The sequence below is a fragment of the Danio rerio genome, chromosome 16, assembly GCF_049306965.1.
Source record: "Danio rerio strain Tuebingen ecotype United States chromosome 16, GRCz12tu, whole genome shotgun sequence".
NCBI classification, from domain to species: domain Eukaryota; kingdom Metazoa; phylum Chordata; class Actinopteri; order Cypriniformes; family Danionidae; genus Danio; species Danio rerio.
The window spans coordinates 29,588,581-29,607,797 of NC_133191.1; the positions used below are offsets into that span (position 1 = coordinate 29,588,581).

Here is a 19,217-nt window from a genome sequence, read left to right on the forward strand (position 1 = left end):
CCCACGGAAAAGCTGGAGGTGAGATATTTGCTCTCACTCCAAACCCGAGCTCCGGAGGGGAGGCTCGAGGGGTGGGAGAAAGGAGACGTCCTCCCAGCGCTCGTGAGCCACTGGCGAAACGCACCGAATCTGCAAGCTAGAAAGCATAGCGTCCCAGACTGGCAGATTTCGGGCTGTCTCATTTGGGGAAGTGAAAAGTGCCCTTTCATAATGTTTTCATGGCAGTAAAAAGTGCCGTTGGAAATGGGGCCCCGCCCTCCAGCGGGGAAAGAGCAAGTTCCCTCTTCTCCAGATGGCCTGTCCCAGGGGCGCTTCGCGGTCCGTTGCCAGACTTAGCGGCGTTCTGGGCAGGGGGGCTGCCTGCTTCCGAGGTGCCCGACGCGCTCGCTTCGCCGGAGGCGTGTGCGGGGGCGGAGCAGCTCTCGTAGGCGGGCGCCTTCGGCGAGGAGCAGGTATGAATGGCACGGCGGGCGGAGCGGGCTACGGACCGCCGATAAGACATCACCCACCAACTGCTCTCTCACCGCCTTGAATTCCTGGGTGAATTCACAGACAGTGTCGCCGAACCTGGCTGGGGATATGGGGAAGTCAAGAAAGTGGACTTTGTCGACTTTGCGCATATCAGCCAGGGGTGGCGCTCCTGGACCACTAATGTGGACATCGTCCTCCCCAACGCACACGCAGCGGACTCAGTAGTCCGAAGAGCTAAGTCGGCGGCGGTGCGAAGCTCGTAAGCCTGGGTTGGACCCACCCTCGTGCAGCTCGGCCAGCGCCTGCGCTTGGTAGCGCTGGTAGGTGGCTATCGCATGCAAGGCGGAAGCAGCCTGGCCCGCAGCTATGTAAGCTCTAGCTCCGAGGGAGGTAGATAACTTACAGGCTTTGGATGGGAGACGAGGCGGACCCCGCCAAGAAGAGGCGCCGCGCGGATTTACCGCCATCGCGCACTCAACCTGAGGAATCGCCACATACCCCCTGGCTGTTTCACCGTCAAGAGTGGTTAGGGTGGAGGAACACGCAGCACGAGCAGAAAAAAAGTGCTTTACAAGACCGCGTGAGCCTACTGTGCACCTCCGGGAAGAAGGGAACGCCCCTCTAGTCGGTCCGGCCGCGGAGCTGGGGGATAAACCATCTCCAACCCACGGCCGAAGCAGCCCGGGAAAGCACGGCTAACATGTCCGTTTCAGGATCCGTAGTGACAGCGCTCACCAGCCCGAAGGGGGCGAGTGGGTCTGGATCATCATCGGACAATGAAAGCCCACCCTTAGATGCCGCGGTGGACATCTGGTCTCCGGTGTCATCGGGCGTAAGGGCTACCATCTGTTAGACGTATCGCTTCCCCCGCCCGAAGCTTGGATGGAGCGCTTAGAGGAGCGGGAGGTCCGCGGGCCCGTGGGCGACGGATTATCTCTCGCTGAAACCCTCAGATCTGCCCGAGTGCCCGCTGCAGAGCAGGGGACAACTGGGGTGGTTCGCCCTTTTGCAAAGGCTAACCGCGATCTTGCGCAACAGTCATGGCATCGCAATGACGACATGAACTGCCCGCGAGCAGCGCATTAACATGCTGGACCCCCAGACATGTAACGCAGTGCCCGCGCCCATCATCCGAGGACAGGAAACCACCGCATCCAGAAACGCACAGTCGGAGCGCCGTCCTGATAAGGACGTGCTGCACGACTGTGTTGCTCTTTCTGTGAAGTTTGCAACTTTATACGCACCGCTCTGGAGGACCGGACCCAAAGAACGCCAGGCAAGGGAGAAACCCAGCTCGACCGTCTGCCACTGCGTGTACACACTCTGGACCGGGAGAATGCTCTCGTTCGCTCAGAATCGCTGGTCACAGCAGGAGGAACCCTCATCGACTCGATCAGAAAGTCTCTGAAGCGAAAAGGATAGCGTCTGCTGGCGCCAGGTGAGCTTATATACTCAGTTGATTGCTTATGCCGCTCACCTGCGCAGGCTTGCGCTGCCAATTCATTCTTAATTGGCCCGTTCAATACTCTTTCAGACGAGTAGCTTCTGAACCGAACCTCCCAATGCGTGGATTTTACAATCAAATCCACTTATAGTGCTGAAGTTCCCCCCGAAGGGGAACATTACTTTTACTTTTTTTTCACAACATAAAGGTGTTTTTGGAGCTTCAAATGATGACAGTTTCATTACTGCTACATTCAGGTGGAATGTTTTGACAATATTTTTGGTTCCTTTTCTGAACTTTGAACGTCTCAGAACCACTTCTGTCTATGATGGATGAGGAAGCTCTCAGATTTCATCTAAAATATCTTAACTTGTGTTCTGAAGATAAACAGACATCTCGGATGATGAGTAGCTAATAACATAATTTAAATGTGTGGGTGAACTATCCCTTTAAGCTGCACCAATTTACCTGTGTTGGTCATATTGTCCTCCTGATCTCTGATTATTATAACATCACAATCATTCACAAATAAATTTCATTTTCTTGAGAAATGTCAATTTACCACTAAGATGTGTTTTTATCAGATGTGAGCAGCTCTATTCCTGAAGGGGCTCAGGCTGAAGAAGTAAAGAGAGAGGTTGAAAAAATAGAGCTGGTGCTGCCAGAGAAGCCAAAAACACTGATGAGAGAGGAGACGATTCAGAGTCGAGTGACAACAGAGGAGATCCAAAAAGAACACCAAGAGCAGGTGACAGTGAATCATGGCAGATCACAGACAGCGATCCTTGAGCAAAGAGCAACAGAGCCTCAGAGTAACCAAGAAGACGACTGGTTTGTTGTTTTGGATGGATCTCCAAAAACGTCAGGTATACATGGTAACACACAACCAGTATTGTGCTCTTATGTAAAACATATAAGCATGATGGGTTGTTTTTGTTTTAGCGTCCACTGTGAAAAGCACATCTGTTGAGTTCCACGAAGAGACCAGAGAGGAGGTGATTCAGAGAACAGAGCAGAAACTACAAGTGACCGTACAAGACAGGAGACCACAGCCAATCACTGTGGAGAAGAGGACAACACAAGCAGGAGATGTGGAGGACGACTGGTTTATCATTTTTGATGTTTCTCCAAAAGAAACAGGTACACACACACTCACACGCATAACTAAACTAAAATGAAACATTATTCATCCACTGTGTCTATGTTTTTAGTGCGAGGTCCAGCTGTTGAGGTGTTTGTGGAGAGCAGAGAGCAGGAGATTCAGAGCAGAGTGAGAAAAGAGGAGCGAGTGATTGAGGTGATGACGGTGAGCACTAGAGAACAGATAACAGTACCAGAGACGAAGAGAATCAGCGTAACACAAATCCCACAGTTTCCAGTGGAGCCCAGAGACATTGATGACGACTGGTTTCAGCTTTTTGACAAAGTGCTTTATGAGGAGGAGAGTTTTCCATCAGGTAAAGCATCACACACGCATTTAAACACTATCATGGGTGTGTAGCAATAAGAATCCTATATAAAATGACTGGAAACTTTAATAAAAGTTTTGGTTAACACTTTATAACAACTTCACAATATAAAAGATTTATTAATCATTAGCAAATAATGAATTCATTATTTGTTAACCATTAACTCTAAATTAATAAACGTTAGTAAGCCGTTTATAACAGCAGCTACAAATGCTGTATTCTTGACTTACAACCACATTTATAATGTGCTTAATAATTGTACTTTCATACTTTGTTAATGATTTATTTATCATTACTAAATTAAGTATTGCATTATTTACTAACCAGTGATTTAAGAGTAGTTGGTGTTTTTTTATCATTCAGAATGAGTTAGTAGATGATTAATAAACTGTTAAAATAAACATTTCTTATTCTTATTATTCAGGCATATACTAATAGTTAGTTTGTATGTTAATAAATGCTTTATAAACTCAAATTCATCCAGTTTTGTGACCTAATCTAAAGTGAGGACTATTTATGCTTTATAAATCCCTAATAAATGACAATTAAAGGCTCAGTTAAATTCTTAACAGGAAAAAAAGAACATAAACAACATTATTCATTCCCAATCATTTGAAGATACACAAATGAAACTGTACTTCAAATTTAAAAAAAATCTTTGTAACCTTGTGTAAAATAAAATTACTGTACATTTAAACATTGCATCTTATTATATTGTTAAATTGTTATATTGTTGTTGTTTTATCCAATTTTATGTCATATTTTGACACTCTTGTCATTCAGCAAAGTTTGAACTTTACAGTAATTTGAATTTTTGATAAGATTGCGAATGAATATTGTTCAATTGATACTGAGCCTTTAATTGTAATTTATAAAGGATTTACGGAGCATAAATAGTCCTTACTGGTGACGCAGAGGTGCAGTAGGTATTGCTGTCGCCTTACAGCAAGAAGGTCACTGGTTCGAGCCTCTGCTGGGTCAGTTGGCGTTTCTGTGTGGAGTTTGCATGTTCTCCATGCCTTCGCGTGGGTTTCCTCCGGGTACTCTGGTTTCCCCCACAGTCCAAAGACATGCGGTACAGGTGGATTGGGTAGGTTAAATTGTCCGAAGTGTACGAATGTGAATGTGTGTGTGTGTGTGGATGTTTCCCAGAGATGGATTGCGGCTGGAAGGGCATCCGCTGTGTAAAAACATGCTGGATAAGTTGGCAGTTCTTTCCGCTGTGGCGACCCCGAATTAATAAAGGGACTAAGCCGAAAAGAAAATGAATGAATGAATGAGTCCTAACTTTGGATTAGGTCACAAAACTGCATGAAGTTTAGTTAATAAAGCATTTATTACATACATAGTAACCATTACTATATGCCGGAATAAGATATATAAATGTTGGTTTCAATAGTTTATTAATCATTTACTAACTTGTTCTGAATTATCATAAAAACCACCAACTACTCTTGAATAAAAATGGCTTGTAAATAATGCATTACTTTATTTAGTAATGAAAAATAAATTACTAACAAATTGTGAAAGTACTATTATTAACCTTATGATAAATATAGTTGTAAGTCAAGAAAAAATACAGCATTTGTAGCAGCAGTTATAACTGCTTACTAACGTTTAAAAACGTAGAGTTAATGTCTAACAAATAATGAATTCACTAGATGTTAATGCTTAGTAAATGACTCATAGTGTGTAGTTATTTTGTTACTGAATTTTGCTAAAATAAAATAGTGTGTAAAAAATGCTTTGTAGTAATGAAGATGATGATGATGATGATGGTGGTGGTGATGATGGTGAGTTTATAATAAAATAATTAGTTTTATTTAGAATTAATCATTATCAGTGTAAAAATTGTCAGTGTAAAAATTGTGAGATATAAAGCAGAAATTAAATTTGCATTTGCTTACATTTTTAACCATTGTTTCAAGTGTATAACAAAAATGAATAAAACATCTTATAGGGACTTGACTTGTACAACTAGTATAGGCTTTCTGATGTTTTAAAATGACATATTTTTTGTTTATTAGATGTCTAGGAATATGTACTGCACATTATTGCAGCACTTGTATTTCCAGTGTATCTTAAACACTATAAATGAGTTTCTTCAAGGCCCCAAGGCCAGATATCTTTGAGAAATTTTCTCTCATACTTTAATTCAAGGTTATCAAAACAAATTGTTTTCAGTGGATTAACTTGCATAAATTATGATTCACCTTAAGAATAATAATTTGAGCTAGCAAAATAAACATTGTAAATATTGATTTCTTGCACACTTTCAGCATGAGTCAGAAATGTAATGTTCCTTGCTATAATTTAAGCATGAAACACTGAATACATTGGCATTTAACCAAAATATTAAATGCTTTAATACAATATATACATTTTTTATTTATATATATATATATATATATATATATATATATATATATATATATATATATATATATATATATATATATATATATATATATTTAAATAGGCACCCCTACCCAGTCAGATCGCTACAATGTCATTTTTTTTTTTTAAATTCCCTCTAAAATAACTTTAAATTGTTATTTTAACACAGAAATAAAATTGTTTAATTTACGAACCCCCATGTTGTTCCAAATCCTTTGAAAATTTGTATAAAATTTGAAAGATTTTTCTGTTCATGTCCATTAAAAGTCTCATCCAAATGTTCAGAAAGTTATCTAAAAATGAAGTCATATGAAGTGAACAGTTTAATTCAGTCTTCTGAATAAAATGATTGGATGTAAACAATGCTTTTTTTGTTACATACACTGTTAGACCTTACCAGGCTTTTTTTACAGTAGAACACTGGCAACACTGTTGCCAGCTACTCACTGTAAAAGTTTGGTTACAGTAAGTAACTGGCAACAGTGTTGCCAGTTAATTACTGAAACTGAACCATTACAGTGAGTGGCTGGCAACAGTGTTGCCTGTTGTTTACTGAAACCGAACCATTGCAGTGAGTAGCTGGCAACAGTGTTGCCAGTTAATTACTGTAATAGAGCAGTAGTGGTAACTAACTGGAAACTGTGTACAGTTAATTACTGTACTGTAGTGTTAAAACTCACAGCATTATACTGCATACACAATAGTATGTCAAGGTGTTACTAAAATTAATTAGTATTCTTACCTGTTATTAATTCTTTAAATTAATTAAGTTGTAAATTCTGACAAATTTATTTTATTGTTTTGGCAGCAAACAAATATAAAACAGAAAATGTATAACAAAATTAAGAAATCAGCAGATATAAATATCATCATACATATTACTGAGAGCCACAGGTCTGCACAGCAAGGCTGCAGTCAAACTAACGTTTAAGCATGCAAAATTCTGTCATATGGCTCTGCGAAAAGGAGTGGGATTAAACAAAATATTTAGAGATTGAAAAAGCAAACAACTGGTCCATAATTTCTGTTCAGACAGGTCATGTTTTGATCTTTGATTGGTCTCAAGCAATCACATGATGTGATTTCGCAGGTCAGAGATCTCCAAGCTTGAACTTTCCAATGCTGCAAACTGTAAAATTTGTTGCATGAGCATGCATTCCAGGTCTGCAGTACTCACATGCGTATGAATGGAAGTCTATAGGGAGAAAAGTGCAGTGTGACCGGGACTTTAAGCTGTAACTCTAATTAAACACACCTGATCAAACTAATTAAGGCTTGTTAGAAATCTACAGGTAATGTTGAAGCAGGGTGGGAACTAAACTCTGCTGCGCTGCAGTTCTCCAGGAACTTGGAGTTTGACCCCCATGGTATATAGCAGGGGTGCTCAATCCTGTTCCTGGAGATCTACGTTCCTGCAGATTTCAGTTGCTACCCATATCAAACACACCTGCCTGTAATTATCACGTGGTGTTCAGGTCCTAATTAATTGGTTTAGGTGTGTTTGATATGGATAGCAACTGAAATCCGCAGGAAGGTAGATCTCCAGGAACAGGATTAAGCACCCCTGGTATATAGCATACTTTGAAAGCAACTGCCAACATTTATCACAATCACATATCCAATAAACACACACCCACACAAAGTGCTGCAGTGAAATGTGTTACTCTCTCCTCAATGCTGACTATGCAAAAAAAAAAAAAAAACTGAACAGCAAAAAACACAAAATAATTCTTTTAAATTTTAAAGTTTTAAATAATTAAAAGCTCTGTCAAATCTCAAAAAGTTTAAAATAATTATAGAATACAAAAATAAAGTTGGCAACACCGAAAAACCAAAGAATGCAATCTTTTATTGTTATAATTATCTCATGACAACAAACTTTTTTATTGTTTCTAATATAAATTCATAGGTGGAAACATTGCTCTGAAAAATACTTAGCAACAAACTCACAACCTGGGACCGGACAGTGGAGCTTTTGTGTGTGGATGGCTATGTGTATCATATTTTTGTGATTCCCTGTGATGATGTGCACATGTTACCTTACAGAGATGAAGGAATTTAATTTTGGCTTAGTTGCCAGAAAGATACATACAACTGTTAGCATCTGTACATTATGGCAGTATGCAATATCCAATAAATACTTAAACAAAAGTAATGTAAGAAGTTATATGAGGAGAGGCTAACTAGCTAACAATGTAGCTTTCAAGTACACAGTTTAAGATAACAAAAATATAACTTAAAACACAGCCTTATTTTATAAACCCTCAAAAACATTTGAACACATTTTACTTACTCATTTTAGATTCTTATTTAAAGTCTTAAACATATCAGACTCAACATCTGAATTGATAGACAGAGAATAGAGCACACTCAGCAGTAAACAAATCAAACACCTGGCTCTCTTAAAGGGCCAGTATTTTCTGAAAACTCTTTCTAACACCTTTGTGTTTAGAATAAGACGGACAGCCTGTGGGAGTGTGTGGTGATGCCTAAATCATTGTTTTTTACAGTTATTTACTGCACAATCTACAGAGTAACAGTGCAGTTATACTAACTAAACACACCTGATCAAACTAAATCTAAAGGTAGTGTGTTGAAGCAGGGCTAGAACTAAATTCTACTAGGCTGTGGCCTTCAGGAGTTTGACACCCCTGGTACATGGCATATTTTCAAAGCAACTGCCTACATTTATCACAGTTATGCACATATCGTTTAATAAAAACAATAAAAATATACTATAATATAAACTTCATCTATAGAAAAAAATAAAAATAAATAATCTGATTCTCATGTCGTTCCAAATCTGTAGTAATATTAAAAAACACAACAAATATCATGATTTATACATTTATTTAGGAAAGCCTTTATACTGTTAATGGCACTTTTACTTGCCAGTTTTCCAGACAAATTCATTAAGTCTCTGCAAAAATGTATGTGCGTGTTGTTTAAGATATATATATATATATATTTTTTTTTTTAAATAACACATTTTTACTAGTTATTTAGCAAAATACTAATATTCAGTTGAAAGTGCAATTTAAAATCTTAACTATAGGTCAAACTAGGCAATTAAATTAGATTAATTATAGAAAAACTAAACAAAGTTATAAAAATTATTGTGACAATTTCTTTGCTCTGTGTGAATATTTTTGCCTATAAATGCATTTTGTCCATATCTTACACTTACCTTTTAATAAGCTCTGTGGCATTGGTTGACTCCTGATACTCAATGTTAAGAACACAAAAGGAACCAAAGAAAACACAGAGATAAAATAAATATAAAATAGCAACATAAAGCATCAGAGTAGATGGGGCAGTAATGGTTGAACAGTAATTTACCATTCATTATCACAGTAAAAATCTGTAATGGTACATAGAGTAAATTACTGTAATTTATTCTTTGCACTACAGAATTTCACACAAATCCTGCTCCTTTTACAGTAAAATACTGTTTCTTTTCATTACAGCTAAACACTGGCTATTTTACAGTTATTTACTGCATAATCTACAGTAAGGGTTAACAGTGTACCATACCATAAAAAGACAAATTAAAATATACTTAAGGCTTTGTGTTTGTTTACAGTGCGAGGTTCGGCTGTTGAGGTGTTTGTGGAGAGCAGAGAGCAGGAGATTCAGAGCAGAGTGAGAAAAGAGGAGCGAGTGATTGAGGTGACGACGGTGAGCACTAGAGAACAGATAACAGTACCAGAGACTAAGAGAATCAGCGTCACACAAATCCCACAGTTTCCAGTGGAGTCCAGAGACATTGATGACGACTGGTTTCAGCTTTTTGACAAAGTGCTTTATGAGGAGGAGAGTTTTCCATCAGGTAAAGCATCACACACGCATTTAAACACTATCACGGGGGTATAGCAATAGTAAAAATAAATAATAATTCAGGACATAATAAAAACAATAACCATCTGTACGGATACAAGTCGGATTGATGATTATGTGAACCTTGGGATAAAGAGAAACAGACAGACTAACATGGGCAATGTCTATTTCAGTAAGATTTTTTGCTGGGTTAATATACAGTGCATAATAATATAATTTGGCTGAGTAGATAAAAGTATGATATTTATATTTAATGAATTATTAATGCCATGAGTGTGTGTTTTTTTTTATAAAGATAGCTGAGCCGTCTATTCTGTAATAATCTCAATCTTCTTTGTTGGGTTTGATCTGCATATAGTAAACATATTTTCAGGCCAGCCATTGTCAGTACTTTGGTGTGATCTGAACTGATCTTAAGGCGATACTGCAGGGTTAAATAAGTGATGTCATTGAAGGTATCAGTGGCTTTGGCTTTGCAATTGGCTAAGATGGTACTACCATAAGTAAACATCAGGTTGATGTCAGTTTGTTTTTAGAAGATTGGACTCCTCTCCTTTCATCACAAGCACCATTCAAAATTGTGCTAATGATTGGGTTAAAAAGCAGGGAGAAATATGATGCCCCCGGCACACCCCAGTATAAAATTAGAAGACTTCAGACAGTTACCCGATTGAAAAACTGCTTATAAGGTTTGCCAAACAATTGTGTTCATCATGAAACCAATGCCCACTTTCCATTTCATGGTCACATCATCAAACAACCTAAGCTTCTAGCTGTTCAATGGTGTATGGACAGTCAACATTCCTAAACTAACCTTATAACTGTGGAGTCATACTGTAAGTCAGACCCAGATGCCCAGTGCCCAGATCAAGATCTTGCTCTATGATTATACAAGAATGTAGCAGGCATCCTTGAACACTAGTTCTGAGCCTTATTTGATTAGTGTTACCCTGTTAATTTACAGAGGGGCTTGGGACTAAAATTCTGTCATTATTTACTCATCCTTATGTCACTATTTAATAATCCTTCAAATCTAAAAGACTTGGGTTGTCTTCAGAACCCACATTTTTAACCATACATGAAGAATTCCTCTTTTCATTGCAAGTCTATTATTGCAAAAACATTGGCAATAAACAAAGATAAAAAAAATTGTCTATGCAAACTGAGCATTTTAGTCAAAGGCTTTATCATATTTCACTATTCATTTCTAAGCACATCAACACAAATCTAAATATTTTTAATGTCTTGTGTTTATTTTTCAGTGCAAGGTCCAGCTGTTGAGGTGTTTGTGGAGAGCAGAGAGCAGGAGATTCAGAGCAGAGTGAGAAAAGAGGAGCGAGTGATTGAGGTGATGACAGTGGGCACTAGAGAACAGATAACAGTACCAGAGACGAAGAGAATCAGCGTCACACAAATCCCACAGTTTCCAGTGGAGCCCAGAGACATTGATGATGACTGGTTTCAGCTTTTTGACAAAGTGCCTTATGAGGAGGAGAGTTTTCCATCAGGTAAAGCATCACACATGCCTTACACCACAAATAGGAATAATAATAATGATAATAAAAATAAAAATGAAAATGACCTTCACCTGAGTTTTGCTCAAAACATTTTGCCACTGGGTTAAAAAAATAATCATTGATATCATGATGATGTTGAGCAGAACCCATTTATCTCAGAACAACCTGTACAAACAGTTCCAGTCTGGTTTCCACCCACTCCACAGCACGGAAACTGCCCTTATAAAAGTCACCTATATGATCTTCTTATGGCAGCTAATAGACCAATACATATTCTTATGCCTCTCGACCTAAGTGCGATGTTTGACACGGCACCCTCATCTATACACAATCTTCTCTTGGCATCACTAACATCCCACTTAACTGGTTCAAATCTTATCTCTCTGGCCTTACTCAGTTCATTCAACTCAAATCATTCACTTCTCAACATTTTACAGTTTCTTCGGGTGTGCCCCGGCGCTCAGTCTTGGGGCCTGTGCTTTTAATCATTTGTCTCCTTCCTCTTGGTAATATTCTCCGTGAATATAACATAATTTACATAAATTTAATACAGTTCCACTGCTACGCTGATGACACCCACATCTACCTTTCTGGCAAACCCTCTTTTAATTTTTCACCTTTGTCCCTTACAGTCTGCTTTCCAGAAATCAAATCTTGGCTCTCTCTCAACTTCTTCAAATTATATTTGAAAAAACTGAGGTTTTGCTTGTTGGTACCAAATCAACACTCTCCAAAACTGACAGCTTTTTTCTCTCTATTGAAGACCGTTTAATTAACCCCTCTAAACAGGTTAAGAGCCTGGGTGTCACCCTTGATAGTACCTTATCTTTTGATTCTCACATCAATAACATCACCCGGTCTGCTTACTTCCACCTACGTAATATTAACCGACTCTGCCCTTCTCTTACCCCTCACACCACTGCTGTTCTTGTCCATAGCTTTGTCACATCTCGTTTAGATTACTGCAACTTGCTTCTCTTTGGTCTCACTCTTAAATCCCTTTGTAAGCTTCAGTTGGTCCAGAACTAAGCTACCCTTATCATCACCAGAACCCCTTTTTCTCATCACATCACCCCTGTCCTGCAGCAGCTTCACTGGTTACCGGTTCAATTTAGAATGGATTTAAAAATTTTGCTGTTAACATTCAAAGCCATCCACAATCTTGCCCCTCCATATTTGTCTGCCACTCCCTCTCGCACCCTGCAATCTTCTTCCTCCTTGCACTTGTCTGTTCCCTCTGCTCGTCTATGGGCAGTAAAGCATTCAGCCTCTCTACTGCCCGGCTTTGTAACTCACTACCACCTGCCATCAGAAACATTTTTCTTTATTACATTATTCAAAACAAGATTCAAAACTCATTTATTTAAGGTGGTTTTTAATACTTAATTGTATCGGAATTGTTGTTGTGTAAAGCATTTTAATACATTTTTCCAACATAAGTCTACAATGTAAATAAGAAATGTGTCATGGCGCAACCACAACTCACTTTTGAATGGAATGGTAGATGAGATTCTGACTGGTTTAATGGACATTATGCCCAAAACACACCCATAACCCAATAAGAAAATAAGGACAGCCCACTTGGATCATATGCTGGGCTCGCAGACTGTTTTTCCTATTCTTAAAATAGCAAAAGTGGATTCAAACATGCTGTACGTGCATCTGGGTCATGCTCTTTAGATCAAAATGCACTTCTATTTTTGTTAAAATAGAGCCTTAAGTGATTAAATGAGGTGAAGAACAGAGTGCTGTGGAGATTGTTGTTAGTGCAGATGATTTATTGATAAACCAGTCACTAAGGGCCTACTCACACTATGCCATCCGTACCGTGCCAAGGCCCGTTTCCCGGATCATTTGAGAAGTGTGAGTGCGCTGAATCGGGCTCAAGCACTGTTCACTTGGCCGGCCCTGGCCCGGTTGGAAGAGGTGGGCCTGAGCGCGGCAGCTGCGCACCTTCAGCAAACCTCCTCATTCCTGCAGCACGAGGGCTTTATGATTGTTTGAGCGCTTGTGTCACCGCATTCCTAAGGACTGTTTGGCGAAATATTTGACTGCATGTCACTGCATATCAAACGACTGAAAAGATATAACATAGAGAAATCTCCACTGTGCTGAGCGAGAGCGCTTCTCTACTGAACAGCGCAGCATCGATGACGTAAGCGTGCCCAGCCCTGATTGTGGTGTGAGTGCGGGCCGTCGGGGGAGACGAGAGGGGGGAAAAGTGTGCTTTGGCCCGGTTCGAGGCAACTGTACATAGTGTGAGTACGGCCTAACATTGCCCAATATCTGATCCCCTGATCTATCTGACACAAGTTACATGTTAACGTCTCACACCATGATAATGAGGAAGCAAGTATGTGTGTCTGGGATGTTCTCAGTTGGCACATATATGGAAAGAATATTGAACTTTATATGTGATATGTGCACATATGAACCAAAAAATAAAATGTTCATCAAAAATTGTGTTTGTTTTTCAGTGCAAGGTCCAGCTGTGTTTGTGGAGAGCAGAGAGCAACAGATTGAGAGCAGAGTGAGAAAAGAGGAGCGAGTGATTAAGGTGATGACGGTGAGCACTAGAGAACAGATAACAGTGACGAAGAGAATCAGCGTAACACAAATCCCACAGTTTCCAGTGGAGCCCAGAGACATTGATGATGACTGGTTTCAGCTTTTTGACAAAGTGCCTTATGAGAAGGAGAGTTTTCCATCAGGTAAAGCATCACACATGAATTTAAACACTGTCACAGTTGTATAGCAATAGTAGTAAAAAATCATGTTCAAAGACATAATAAAAGCAACAACAAACATTTGTGAAGATACAGGCCAGATCAAAGATTATGTGAACCTCTAGATAAGGAGAAACAAACAGTCTAACATCATCAATAATAATGATTGAAACTTTTAGTGATTTTTGCTAAAATAAGAAAAATCACCTTTTAGTAACAAGATGAGGGTGAGAAGATAATGAAAAATCATAATATTAGAAATAAAACAGAAAGTGTATTTTTGCTATGTTTAACACTATTTCAAATATATAGCAATGATAATAATAATTAGTAATAAAAATGACTGTTTTTTGGTGATTAATTGCTGTTTTTGGTTGATTTTGAAACATTTAACAAAGTGATATTCAATTTTATTTTGAGTACTTAAATAAATTTTGTTTCAAAAGACAAAGGCAACTCCACATCCCAGAACGCAATTCAAAAGTTCAGACTAATATTACAAAAAGACTAATTTTATAAATTAGATTAATATTTTTTTAATAAATTAAAGAGGTAGTTAAAACACACAAAATGTCATAATTTACTTATTCCCCACTTCCAAACCTGTTTTTCAGTTACTTTATTTTGTTGAGGACAAAAGAAGATATCTTGAAAAATGTTGGGGAAAAAACATTGACTTCCATAATATTTTTGTTCTTTGTTCCCATATACATGTCAGTGGCTGCTTTTTTCCCAACATTCTTCAGAATATCTTGTTTTGTATTCAACAGAAGTAGGAAAATCATAAAAATTGGGGAAATATCATGTAAACTATTTCAAAATTTTCCCATGATGCATAACAGTCCCAAAAGTGTGGACAAATCAACATATTCTGTTGTTCTTTCAGATATCAGAAGCAGAGAATTTGAGCTTCGTGAATCAAAAGACCAAAGAGTTCAGCGTGTGGTGGAGGAGCAGTTTAGAGAGAAAAGGCTGATCGCTGAAGAAAGGAGAGTGAGCATTGATGAGCGCAGAAAAGCTGCTGAAGTTCTTCCCCAGATGATTCCTGTTGAGGTTCGAGAGGTTGATAATGACTGGTTTGAGCTTCTGGATCAAACATCCTATCAGAAGAGAAGTGTCCCTTCAGGTTAAGACAGCTGTCTGTTTTATTCTCTATTCACTTCTGGTATTCTTTCAGTTTAGAGATGTTATAACCAGTAATAACGAAGATAAATGCTGCGTCCCAAATGGCACACTATTAACTAGGACAAAATAAATCACTTATTAGAAATGAGTTATTAAAACTATTATGTTATTAAGAAATGTGTTGAAGAAATCTTCTCTCCGTTAAACAGAAATTGGGTGACAAATAAACAGAGAAGCTAATAATTCAGGGGCGGCTAATAATTCTGACTTTTAATGTATTTATAACGGATACATTTACATTTACTCTAGTTGCTCTAGATCTTTTGCATATCAATGGTACCATTACTTGAGTATGATTTTTCAGTACTCTTTCCACCACTACCTACTAATATGTGTGATTTATAGTTTCAGTGGTATCTGAAGAGCGCAGGATAAAAGAACAGGAGGACAGAAGAGTGAGACAGCAGCAGATGAGAGGAAGAGAAGAGGAGGAGGAGAGGAGACTGAGAAAACCAGAGAAGCCAAAACAGGAGCTGGAAGCTAGAAGAGCTCAACCATCCATTACGGTGGCAACACACTCACAGCCACAGATCGAAGACGACTGGTTCATTCTTTTTGATGTTTTACCTAAAGAAACCGGTGCGTTCACATTTAGGCTACATCCACACAGCAGCAAATGTGTTCTTTTCCTTGTAAAAATTCTAACATTTTGTGTATCATTTCAAGATATGTCTGCGTCCATGTGGAAATGGAAATACATTTTTCTCTTTCGATCACCTCAACTTTTCTCACTTTTTGATCAATTTAATGCATGTGTGTGTTCTCAAAACATGGATCATTTCATATTGACCTGTTGAAAAAAATCTAACTGATAATATTTCTTTTTACAATATTGAAGACACTATAGCAGTAATTTCTAAAATAACCCAGCAGAGACACAATGTCATAAGACATTAATATTATGTTAGATTAAGGTCTCCAGTATTTTAGGACAAAGTTATTTTGACGTCCAATAACAATGTTGATATTTGGTTGATTTTAGGTTTGATTGGAAAGTGACCAAAAACGAATGTCAAGCCTACATCTTAAACCAACGTCATATTGATGTCAAATACTGACATTTATTCGTCAGGTATGGCAACCAAAATCCAATGTCTGATAGACGTCATATTAGTAACGTCCACACAACGTCAAGCTGTAACATCATCAAGCTGGATTTATACTTTCGCCTGGCGCCTCACGAAACGGACGAGGCTTTTAGGAAAGTTAGGAAAAGTTTCCCAACCTACGTCATATCATTAATATTTTTCAGTATTTTTAAGCTAATTATTTTTATTGTTTTTATAAATTATTTTAATGATGATAAGGGTTTTAATAACAATTGAAGATTTGTTAAATCAAACTTTTTATGCATCACTTGCTTTTGTTCATATCTCGGACAGTTTTACCTATTAATGTTTAATAAAATATTAATAATAACAGAACATGACTTGCTCTACAAATATATTTTTTATTTATTCACTTTTGCCATGACCTCTTTTGTTTTTAAAAACTTACCCCTCAGGTTTTTCCAAACCTTTTAACAAAAACTTTCTCCTTTCCCACATCTTTTGCTATTTCTAGCCAAGAATTATTGATCATCTGGTTATCTCTATGATCAGTCGTACTGTTTCAGACAAAATCTCTTTAGAGTGTTTCATATTCAATTCAAATTAAACGCGGCACTGCGTGCACTGTTGACTCGAGTCTCAAAAAATTAAGTGCACACCGCCAGCCGAAATCATGTTGCCCGCACTCAAAGCGAACATCCGCAAACTCTGCGATGACGTCACATTCGCTGCGCGCACTCAATCGAACAAGCGGACACGTCGAGTATAAACCAGGCTTTGATGTTGATATTTTGTTTTTAGGTTGCGTTGGAAAGTAACCAAAATGCAACGACTGTCCGACATTGGACATTGATGTCGGCCTGATGTTGGGTTCTGATGTCAACCCAATTTTTATTTTCAAACAAAATGTAACGTCCCATGACCTTGGCCTACTGGGAAAACACGAATACAATTAAACTCAAAGCACATATTATTGGCAAATCCCAGGAACTTTTTTTTTTTAAGGCGCAAACAATTATGTACTAAAATCGAAAAATTTCCCCTTTTGTATCATGCATGCCAGACCTATTGGAGTTTATTATATAAATGTTTAGTTAAAAGCCTCCATTTTCTATTTTTAAAGTTGTGGCAGATGTCCTGAAAGTGGAAAGGATGGCTGAGGAACAGAAGGGAAGAGTAGAGGAAAGGAAGTGGATATTGGAAGAAGAGAGGAGGAAACTGGAGGAAGAAAGAAGGTTGCTGGAAAAAGAGAGGAGGAGACGAGAGGAAGAGATGTGGAGACGAGAAGAAGAGAAGAGAATTCAGATCAAGGCAGAGGAAAGACTGAAAAGAGCAGCCGTGTCAGAGGAAAGAGCAGTGCAGCTGCAGACAGAAGTGGAGGATGACTGGTATATGCTAATGGGCATTACCCTCAAAGATTACAGTACGTATTATGGGAGATTAGAAATCCTCGATAATAATTTGTAAAAAAAATTATGTACTTTACAAATGTATTCTCCTGTAACATGTCTATTCTCTTTCTGTAGTTCCAAGTGCGCCATCAACACCAGTTATTTCCCCAGTATCTCTGCCTAAACTCCGCCCACAGATCCCTGTCGACCAACCGCTGACTTCTACTCCAACCGCACAATCTGCGTCCATTACAAAAACTTATAAGGAGAGGACGAAAGACATACTGGACATCACAGTGGAGTCTGAGGTTAGAATCACGTACCCACAAAAACAACATGTGAAAATATTCATGTTTCAATATACTAAAATCATGTTTCTCTTTCTCCACAGGCTGAGACCGAGTCATCGCTCATGAGGAGGGTGAGCTACTCATCCATTTCTGTCATATTTCTCCTTTCTTATGCATATTAAAACATAATCTTATTTTTATTTCTTATTCACAGACATGGACGAAGAAAACTGAAGGAGAGAGCATTTATGTTCGTCACAGTATTCTGATGCTGGAGGTTTGTGAAATGTCTGAACTTTTGTATTTTGGGGGGATTTTCAAGTTTAATGATAATCCTACAAGACCAATCAAACAGATACACTTTTTTCTGAACTTATATTTTGGGTGGGGAAATGTAAAGTCAGACCTTACTGTCCTAATGAAATAATTAAAAATCAAGGCATGATCATATTTTATTTTGGTATAATAAGCGTAATCTAGAGGCCTTTGCCTTTTATATAAGCCACTTCTGATGCCAAATGATTAACTAAAAGTCAAGGTTTTATTTTTAGTTCCTAAAACATCGATAGGAAACAAGACTTTTGTCAGGAAGTGTATGACTCTTAACCCTTGTGTGCTGTCCGAGACGTTTTCATCCACTCTGGGGTGATTTTGAGGCTTAATTTGGCCACAACTCTTCCCGTTTCATCAAATGGAATGATTTTTGGTTGCAAATCTTATTTTGACACATATTTTGGGAAAATGCTTTGGAATTTATCCAAAACTCAATACACTCTGGGCAAATTGACTATCTTTTAGTTATGCTGGTTGCTGTTTTTGCCCCATTGACTTCTATTATATAAGTAATTTTTGATTGCAAAGCCATGACACAGTATGATTTTGCGATCTTTATTGTTGATGGTTTTACCTGTTGGAAACAGGTCAAATTTGCAACACAGGCACGCCCTGAGAACGTAGCCCTATATACATTTTTTGGAGATGGAATTATGTAGCCAGAAGTATGTATGGTTGCATTTCATCTTTAAAACAAACGCTACATGGCGGTATGATGTCGTTCCTTTTTATGCTTATCAGCTGGCCACTTATCTGCATATGGATGGCTTTCCTACTGTTACCAGTTTGTCCAGTTAGCTTGCAATGTACGTTGGTGAACTTGAGACGCAGAGAGGAGTTCACCACGACAACGGGTTTCAAATCCATCGAAGAACAGTTACAGAAAGCAGGTGAAACTAAAACAGAAGCCAAAAAATAAAATAAACAAGTATATAACAGGGTAAGAATGTGGTAAAATCTGAAAACATTGTGAAAATTGAAAAAAATAACTGTTGGTTCAGTTAAGGGAAGGAGGAGGGTGGGTCAGTCAATTGGTCAGTCAGTCAGTCAGTCAGTCAGTTGACAGTGGCCTCTAGTGGACTTATGTGAGAACAGCAGGTGCAAATGG

The 19,217-nt window shown here is 38.4% G+C and overlaps 1 protein-coding gene across 4 annotated transcripts in view; it reads left to right on the top strand.

Moving 5' to 3' along the window:
* epb41b (erythrocyte membrane protein band 4.1b) overlaps positions 1-19,217 on the top strand; it is a 40,986-nt gene that overhangs the window by 18,433 nt on the left and 3,336 nt on the right. For 3 of the 4 annotated variants that reach the window (XM_068213894.2, XM_073924633.1, NM_175084.3), the window contains 12 exons: positions 2,500-2,781; positions 2,858-3,055; positions 3,127-3,372; positions 9,365-9,610; positions 10,881-11,126; positions 13,613-13,846; positions 14,748-14,987; positions 15,392-15,625; positions 17,219-17,518; positions 17,622-17,794; positions 17,878-17,907; positions 17,991-18,053. In XM_068213894.2, the coding sequence (XP_068069995.1) occupies positions 2,500-2,781; positions 2,858-3,055; positions 3,127-3,372; positions 9,365-9,610; positions 10,881-11,126; positions 13,613-13,846; positions 14,748-14,987; positions 15,392-15,625; positions 17,219-17,518; positions 17,622-17,794; positions 17,878-17,907; positions 17,991-18,053 (2,492 nt within the window). The remainder of the gene's footprint in view (positions 1-2,499; positions 2,782-2,857; positions 3,056-3,126; positions 3,373-9,364; positions 9,611-10,880; positions 11,127-13,612; positions 13,847-14,747; positions 14,988-15,391; positions 15,626-17,218; positions 17,519-17,621; positions 17,795-17,877; positions 17,908-17,990; positions 18,054-19,217) is intronic. The other variant, XM_073924634.1, reaches the window with a different exon arrangement.